Source organism: Stegastes partitus, unplaced genomic scaffold (genome assembly GCF_000690725.1).
Source record: "Stegastes partitus isolate 25-593 unplaced genomic scaffold, Stegastes_partitus-1.0.2 Scaffold793, whole genome shotgun sequence".
Taxonomy (NCBI): domain Eukaryota; kingdom Metazoa; phylum Chordata; class Actinopteri; family Pomacentridae; genus Stegastes; species Stegastes partitus.
Genome location: NW_007578524.1, coordinates 14,114 through 22,906, shown reverse-complemented (window position 1 = coordinate 22,906; position 8,793 = coordinate 14,114). Strand labels below are relative to the sequence as shown.

At 42.7% G+C, this 8,793-nt stretch overlaps 1 protein-coding gene across 2 annotated transcripts in view; it reads right to left on the bottom strand.

Annotated features, from left to right (window-relative positions):
- Positions 1-1,305: 1,305 nt before the first annotated feature.
- Positions 1,306-8,793, bottom strand: part of tbxa2r (thromboxane A2 receptor) — a 13,335-nt gene continuing 5,847 nt past the window's right edge. Inside the window, exons 2-3 of one of the 2 annotated variants that reach the window (XM_008292200.1) lie at positions 6,759-7,637; positions 1,306-2,071 (exon numbers count right to left, since the gene is read on the bottom strand). In XM_008292200.1, coding sequence (XP_008290422.1) covers positions 1,748-2,071; positions 6,759-7,556 — 1,122 coding nt within the window. In that variant the 5' untranslated portion in view covers positions 7,557-7,637 and the 3' untranslated portion in view covers positions 1,306-1,747. Of the gene's footprint in view, positions 2,072-2,195; positions 3,531-6,758; positions 7,638-8,793 lie in introns of those variants that run through there. The other variant, XM_008292199.1, reaches the window with a different exon arrangement.

Here is an 8,793-nt window from a genome sequence, read left to right as displayed (position 1 = left end):
AATGTTGTCCACATAAACACCTTCTCAGCTGACATCTACTGAAAAACCTTTAAACATCTGCATGATGCACAGATACTCTTAGGTACACCCAACCATTCGCTGACCATATTTTTTGGACAACATTTGTCTAATATCAATATTCATGCAACACACACACATTGTACAATTTAAAATCACCAATGAGGAGAACAAATGCAAACCAGCAATACAATGAGAAATCGGTAAGGTAGTAACACTGCCTTTTAAACAAGTAACACGTTACTGTCCATATCTAATATCACCGAACACTGTAAAAGGTAACAGGCAACCTAGACCGTGATGGGAAAAACAACAATTATGCTTTCTAAATATTAGTTTCCCTAAATGTCTAACCTCGACATCAGGCTTTTTTAAAATAGCAGTTTGACATTTCATCCTATTTATTTAGTTAGTTTCATGCATCATTTGAAAGTAGTTCAAATTATTTATTATTAGTTTTGACTATATATGACATATATTAACGCTGTAATTTATAATTTTCCATTTTTACAGTTACATAAATTATATGCACTCCATATAGTCTAACCTTAATTCTTCTGGCAAACTTACATGTATTCATTAGTGACAGAAAAGCACAAAGACTGAAATAGAAGATTCTAGTCAGGGATAACTAATGACGGAAAAATGCTCTTTAGCATTTTTACACAAATCTGTGAAGTTCAAGTTAGCAACAGGGTTTGGAAGTTTGGAAATTCCCCTCTTGATAATTTGAAAACAACTTCAGTGGCATGCGATGTTGAAGTATCTCCAGTGTCACAATAAAGGACAGTATCATCTACATAAATATGTATACAGAATATAATAATTCCTGTAATGAAATGGAAATAGTACTGAAAGTGCTTGATACATGTCATTTTGGTCAAACCATTTTTACTTCTAAGCATCTCCACACGCTCAGGAGTCAGTTTTCAGTGTTTGATGATTTTGGAGTTCATCGTTTTTTCTGTTGCTATGAACATTCAAGGGTTTCCTCCAACATCCATCCATCCATAATCTATACACCGCTTAATCCTCACTAGGGTCGCGAGGGGGCTGGAGTCTATCCCAGCTGACTCAGGGTGAAGGCAGGGGACACCCTGGACAGGTCACCAGTCTATCACAGGGCTACACTTAGAGACAGACAACCAAGCACACTCACATTCACAATTTAGAATCACCAATTAACCTCAATATGTTTTTGAACTGTGTGGGAGGAAGCCGGAGGACCCAGAGAGAACCCACGCTGCACGGGGAGAACATGGAGACTCCACGCAGAAAGATCCCAGGTGTCCTCACTGGGACGCAAACCAGCGACCTTCTAGCTGTGAGGCAACAGTGCTAACCACCGATCCACCATACAGCCTCCCCAACATGTTAAGTTAAATACTGAGAATGCGATATTAAACACTGTGTGGTTGAACTGTTCGTGGGTTTAAAGGACATCTTGCCCCACAGATTTGAAACATTGCATGACAGCAGTCACCTAAATGAGTTTATCTACTGTGACATAATGTTTAAAACTCAAAACAGTACATCTACAAAGTGTCATTACTGATACTGCAAAACATTTCAAAGCATATGCAATAACATAGCAGGATTTTTTCCTTTCAAATTACTGGTGCAATCCTCCAAAGTATCCTGGTCACAGGCCACTGAAAAATCAAAGTGGAAACAGTCAAACATATGCTGTGACCCTGATGATGCCACACAGTCTACTGCATCTAGTCCATCAAGGAGAAGGAGGTTCTGCCTTTAAGGCAGATATGGGAGTCACATTTGATTTCTCTGTCCCGTCTGTTTCATCCGAGCCCAGGGTGCTCTTGAGTGAAGCTCTTGTCAACCTGCGGACGGTGTCGCTGAAAGATGGGTACAGGCTTATGACGGAGCCCCGGGACCAGTCGAGGCGGGGGTAGACCCTCTTAAAAACTGACCTGCGAAACAGGATGTACACCCATGGGTCTAGGATCTGATTCCAGGTGGCGAAGCGGAGCCATAGCAGTAGGTATCTGACCTGGAGAGGTCCTCCGGACAGCACAGTTTTAGCGATAAAGACCTGGTTGTGGAGGATAGGTGGAGGGGTGACAGAGACAAAGGGATTAAGACAAGAAGAACCACAGAGAGGAAAGAAATGGAAGACAGGAGTGGCAAGGAATGAGGTGGTTAAAGACAGAAAGTTACAAGAAGAAAATTACAAGGGACAGCAAATTACAGTTTAAAAGAGTTAGAAGAAGAGATTAGAAATAGGGAATGAGAGAAGGAAGGTGAATTTAGTTAATATTGCAAATGCAAATGGACACTCACTATGTGTTAAGTCCACTAAGGGAATGACAGGGCTAATTTTGCCATGGCCCTCCTGAGGCAGTGGCTGCTGTAAAACAATTATCCCCCCTGCTTTAGTTAAGCTGCAGCATTTTATGTGAGGCATAGCCTTATTAGCATTACCAAAACAGTCTCCTGTGAGGGCAAAACATGCTAACAAGCTCCTTTAGGAATGACAAATTGGCTTAGTGTTGCTTAAAGTTCCTATTCAAAATTCAGCTGGTGTCAGAATCCTGTTCTCCTGTGGTTTACATCCAAGCAGCGGAGGAAAATAGTTACCTAAATCCACTTCAAAGTGTTCAAAAATTGTTGCGGGCAAGTCTTGGCTCTTGAAGTGTAAACCACAGTTTTTGTGAGGGTGAACTTTTCTCAGCGGCAAAGGTGCTCCGGGGACTCCACAGTTTTGCAGAGTGCCAGTTAGCTTAGTGGCTTACTTAGTGGCTGAAGAGCGGCGATGATGATGTTGTTTGCTGGAAACGAGACTATTTCAAGTGCTGAGCGTCAAACAGGCCTGACTGTAGATAACTTGCTGTAGCTTGATTTGCATTTTTTCTGGAGCAACTTTCTTGATGTTTAACTCTTTTTGGTAACAACTTCTGCAGCTCTGCTCTCAAGAAATGCTCGAGTAACTAAATAAAGCTACAGTCTGCAATCGTGGTTTCGACGAGAAACCATCTGGTTTGCTTCAGGAAATGAAAGAATGTGCAAGGGCAATAAACAACAGTGACAATGGATTAAACTGTTTCGGTGAAATGTTTATTAACTGACTTGGAGTGAAATGAAGGGGGGAAAAAAACAAGATGGGACATGAACTGCATTGAAGCATGCTCTTGGTTATTCTATGAGCTCATGAGAAATGTTTTGGAAGCTGCAAGGTGAAGAGTAAACTGCAATGCAAAAACGAGTCTCTCGCTGAGTTCCATTAGCAGATGCTTGGAAAATGCGGATGTAGCCGGCAAAGGACAGCACAGACTTAAAGTACGATGGAGGTGAGCAGTGGACTGTGGGTAAGCTATGCCATTGTTACATGTGGACAACTTTGTTTTGTTCTTTACTCGCCTCAGTCGGGACACTTGACACATGATGTATATCCAGGGGTCAAGTATCTGATTGCAGGTAGCCATTCGTATGAAGAACAAAATCTTTTCAGGTGTTACAGAAGTGGAAGTCACCACGCTGGTCAGAATATAAATCTGTGCAGGGCATCACACAACTAAGGTTAGACAGGACTGTAGACAAACAGGTTTTCCAGTCAGGGACTTTGATCTTGCTTGTTTCTTACTGGGATGTGCTCAGTTTAAAGCCCCTATGGTTGTGATTGACTTATAGATTTTAGAGACCCCTAGTGGTGGCATCAAAAATGACAGTCTGGTAGATGCTGTAACAAAAAGATCCTAAATCAACTCCACAGGTAGGGGCTTTAAACTTCTCTACGCTTAAAGCACAGATCCATACAGCATGACATGTTTGCATAATAGTGGAAGGGTTTTTGTGGAGTTATCAAAGGACCCCGTCAAGTATTCAAAATGGAAAGAGAAACAAATAAGACAGTTTGATCAATGGAAAGGAACCTAATTTGAGAAGTCTTGATGTTGCTTCTGCAAGCATGTGCTTTACCCCAAATCTACAATAGTCAACACAGCTCAGCTAGTATGATTAACAGGAAAACATGGGTTGTATCTTTTTCATACATTTACAATACGAGATGTGTCAGAAAAGCTTCAGGACTGGTGTCGCAAAAGATGTATCTTCGTACTTTCCCCTTTGAAGTAATCCCCCTGGAGTCTAACACACTTCCCAGCCTTCTCTGCCGCCATGCACTCCTGGAAGGATTCTTCCTGGATCCTCCGTCGTCACAGCCATCTTGATGTCGTCCACGTCTTCAAAACGGGTCCCCTTGATGACCCCCGTGAGCTTGGGGAAGAGGAAACAACCCCACGGAGCCAGATGGGGTGAGTGTGGAGGTCGCTCCAGCACGGCGATGTTCTTCTCAGCCCGGAACTGTCAGATGCTCAGGGCGTTATGAGCATGAGCGTTGTCATGGTGAAGCAGCCATGATCTTTTTGTAGACGTGCTGGTTGATCATCTGAAGGGCCGTAGTTTATAGTTTGGGTTTGAAGTATATGTTTTGTGACACCAGTCCTGGAACTTTTCTGACACACCTCGTACTGTAGTCAAAGTAATTGCTGAGATTTTGGAGCATTTTTCCAGAAGGACCAAAGAGACAAAAAAACAGTCAGACAGTCATAAAGGTTGGAAGGATGCAGATAGTTTTAACCAGATTAGCTAAAGTACCACTGTGTTGTCCAGCTGTAGATAACAGTAGACAGTTGGGTTTCCATCCTTCATTTTGTTTTCAAATAATATGTCTGCTCTTTAGATTAATTTCCAACCCGTATGATTGTCAGACCACATGCATTTGCTTCCCTATTTGACCTTTTTTTAAAGTTATTCATGACATGTCGTAGTTGTAATGGCTTAGTTTTCCTTTTAAGGCACTCTTTCAATCATGCTCTGGAGCTGAACTGTTTCATTTAAGGTCAGGCTTTAAGTAGTTCTTTGATCCGGGGCGAGAGCAGAAAGGCTGTCAGATCAGCTAGTCAGGAAGCTTCATTGCCAAGAAGAAATGAAGCATATAGAGCGAAGCCGAGAAAAGGAGCTTAGAATCTTGTGATGCTTCATTACGGTTCAAACATTTGAAGAGCAGCGCTGATAACAAAACGAGTTGGATGGCTCAGGTCACGCTGGGTGCTTTCATATATGTGAGAAACATTTTCCACACAGCAACTGGTGGAAACTGTAAGACAGAAGGCCTTAAAATATTATGAATCAATATTGTTGTAATCTTCCTGTTAATTACTTCCTGACTGGTGTTGCTGTGTGGATAATTTTCCTCAAAATTCAGCCTATGTATTTCCAAAATGATCAAAGTAGAGTTTATTGTCAAAGGAGTGCATACACTACTAAAAAAAGAGCGTAAAGATACAAGAAATGAAGGACGGAGTAAACAGATATTCCCCTTCTGTCTTGCACAGAATAAGACACACTCTTCCATTGGTCTTATCACCACACAACACACGCTGCAGCAGACCACAGACTACAGTTACAGAGGCCCACAAACATTTACACAGGTTGAAGCAGGGCCAAAGACCTTCCTGTGGAGGCCAATAGCGCTTTAACAAGACCAGAATGCTCCGTTTATTTTACAGCTATGTGTCAGTTCACTCAGTGGGTCCTCGCCATATAAATTTGTCTCCTATGAGAATTACATTTGGAAAAAAGGCAGTTTAAGGAAGGTTTTTGTCCAAAAGATAACCATTGTATAGAAATTATTCATATGCAGAGATAATAAAATTGCTTCAGTGACTGAATCCGGCTTGAGAAATTCTGTAATATCCTTTAAGTTGCTGTAGGCCAGATTCATATCGAGAATTGCATTAAACTTAAGTAGGACTGAAATATCAGATGATGTGCCATTCACGATGACTAATTTATCATATTTGCCCTCGATAAATGTGTGTGTTTGTAATACTGTTAGGATGAACAGGATGAACGCAAGAAAGAAGTAACATTAAAAATGGAGTAAAACTGACTTTTAGCATCAAGTGGGCTATCTGGTGAAAACTTCACTCAAGAAATGGTATAAATTTGTCTTCTGTCGTCTTCAATTGAAGTGCAGAATTTAGCAAAAGCCACAAAGTTCTTGAAACTTATAACAAATCAGTCTGACTCTCACTTACTGCCAAACACAAAAGTGAAATTACCGAAGTGAAATCCTGCATTTTCCACTAAAACTGAACTAAAAATATATATGGACACAAAAATACGAGCTGTGTCAGAAAAGCTCCAGGACTGGTGTCAAAAACGATATTTCAAATCCAAACTACAAACTAGGAGTTTTCCCCTTCAGATGATCAACCAGCACGTCTACAAAGAGATCCTGTGGTGTTTGCTTCATTCAGTGCGCCAGACGAGGTGAGAGTTGTGGCAGGACGAGTCATGGCTGCTTCACCATGACAACGCACCTGCTCACAACGCCCTGAGCATCCCACAGTTCCTGGCTGAGAAGAACATCTCCGTGCTGGAGCAACCTCCCTACTCACCCCGTCTGGCTCCGTGGGATTTTTTTTCCTCTTCCCCAAGCTCAAGGGGGTCATCAAGGGGACCCGTTTGAAGACGTGGACGACATCAAGATGGCTGTGACAATGGAGCTGCAGAGGATCCTGGAAGAATCCTTCCAGGAGTGCATGGCGGCGTGGCAGAGAAGGCTGGGGAAGTGTGTTAGACTCCAGGGGGATTACTTGGAAGGGGAAAGTTTGTAGTTGAAATATATGCTTTGTGACACCAGTCCTGAAACTTTTCTGACACACCTCATACATATGGTCTACTTATTTAAAAAAATAAATAAAAAAACAACTCACCAGAAGGGGACACCAGCAAACAGAAGCGATGATCATGATCAGGATAAGCTGCACCATCATCTCCACTTCGTGGTCTCGTCGCCGTTGGGTCCTGTCCTGTCCACAGCACACCTTGATCAGGGTCACCACACTCACTGTGTTCAGCAAAAATGACACAGCGATGCAAACCAGTCCGACCAGAGAGAAGATCAGGGAGAAGGCCATGTCATTTCCCTCTGAGCTGATGTTGAAAAAACACCAGGAGCCGGGCAACTGTATGTGGTAGCTTCCGAGACCTGTTAAAGGCAGCAAAGCTATGCAGCCGGCGATGAACCACACCATCAGCACCATGGACACAGTCCGGCTCTTGGGCATGCTGGTGGAGCGTGCGAATGGATGGTTGATGCCAATGAAGCGCTCCATGGCCATGGTGGCGCCGAGCAGCAGTGGGCACAGTCCGTAGAAGACCATCGACATACCCATGAAGTTACAGAAATGACAGTTTGGGTCTATCTCTTGCCAGTTAAAATGTGTAACATAGAAGGAGACCACAATGGAGCCTGTGACCAGGAGACCCATGAAGTCGGTAATCACAAGGCCGCCCAGGAAGATCAGGAAGAAAGAGCGTGAGCGGCTACATGTCCGGTGGAAGGATTTGAGGAGAACAATAAAGGCGATGAGATTGGAGGGGAGACCCAAAGCCATGAAGATGGATGAGAAGTAGATTGAGGTGACGCTGGGGCTGAACTTGAATGGTAGGGTGGTGTTGGAGAAGCAGAATGGGGTGTTCTTGGCCACTAGCGGGTCTGAGGCATTCATGGTGGTCAGCTGGTTTGGAGTTGTTGATTTCAGAGATCCACAGAATACACAAATGGGAGGTGTTTCATCTCTCCCTTTGACCTTAAAAATAACAAGAAGAGAAGTTTCATTTTAAGACATGCTCCATAATGGGGCGTTTGGCTTGCAGCAAAGCAGGCAAGGCTTAAAATATGCATTGAATCATATAATTCCAATGAAATGAGCAAGTTTTAACACAAAAAAACTATCCATCTACTTCAACTGTGGCAACCTTCAAGACAAAGCCCATGTGTTTACTCTTGTGCACCAGGGCTAAATGGTGCTCTTTATTTTAAATGAGTGGGCTGCAAAACTGCAGGTCCTGAGAACTGGCTAGGAGCCAGTCAGTCATCCATTTTCTATGCATGCTTATCTCTATTTATTGCAGGGCTGAATACTATCTCAGTATACATGGGAAACATTAAAAGCTAAAGGAATAACCCTGGATAGGTTGACAGTCAATCAGCGCCAACAGATTTCCAGAGCAGTTCTGCCGCATTAACCTTTGCTTATTTTCTTATTTGCCATCGTTTCTATTGGTTTTTGTGACATATTGTTACCACTGTAGCGGACCGAGTAGCAGAACATTCAATAGCAATACAAAGAAAATCCAGAGACCCTTTACCACAGCTGTAAATCTGGTAAGAAACCATTTCAGAAGACAGCTAACCTAAAACTCACGCCAAAATGGAACATCTACAGAGTGGATCCATCTATCATATCCATCTATCCATTATCTTTACACCGCGAGAGAACCCACGCTGCACGGGGAGAACATGCAGACTCCACGCAGAAATATCCTGGCGTCCTAACTTGTAGCTGCGAGGTGATGGTCTCCAGATAAGGATCATAAAGTGTCACTTCTGAGGAAAACCACACCCCTGGAGAAGAGGAGACGGCATTCTTCACACTGACCTCCTGACCTTTCTCTCCCCCTAACACGCAACACTTTCTAAACCACAATTAAGTGAACAGTTTCAATCCCAAAATGAAGGAAATGTAGCGCAACCGGAGTGATGATCCCATATCTGGACTCAATCTGTGGTACCGGGTTGAGTAGTTCCAGTGCCATAAACGACACAGAGAGAGGCATTTTATTCTCAGCATATGTATTTGTTAAGACTTGTTTTTCTTACTGTTGAATGTATATGCTTGTGTTCTTAGTTATACACCTTTTATTATTATTATCTCAGGAGCCATATGAGATAAACATGTCCTG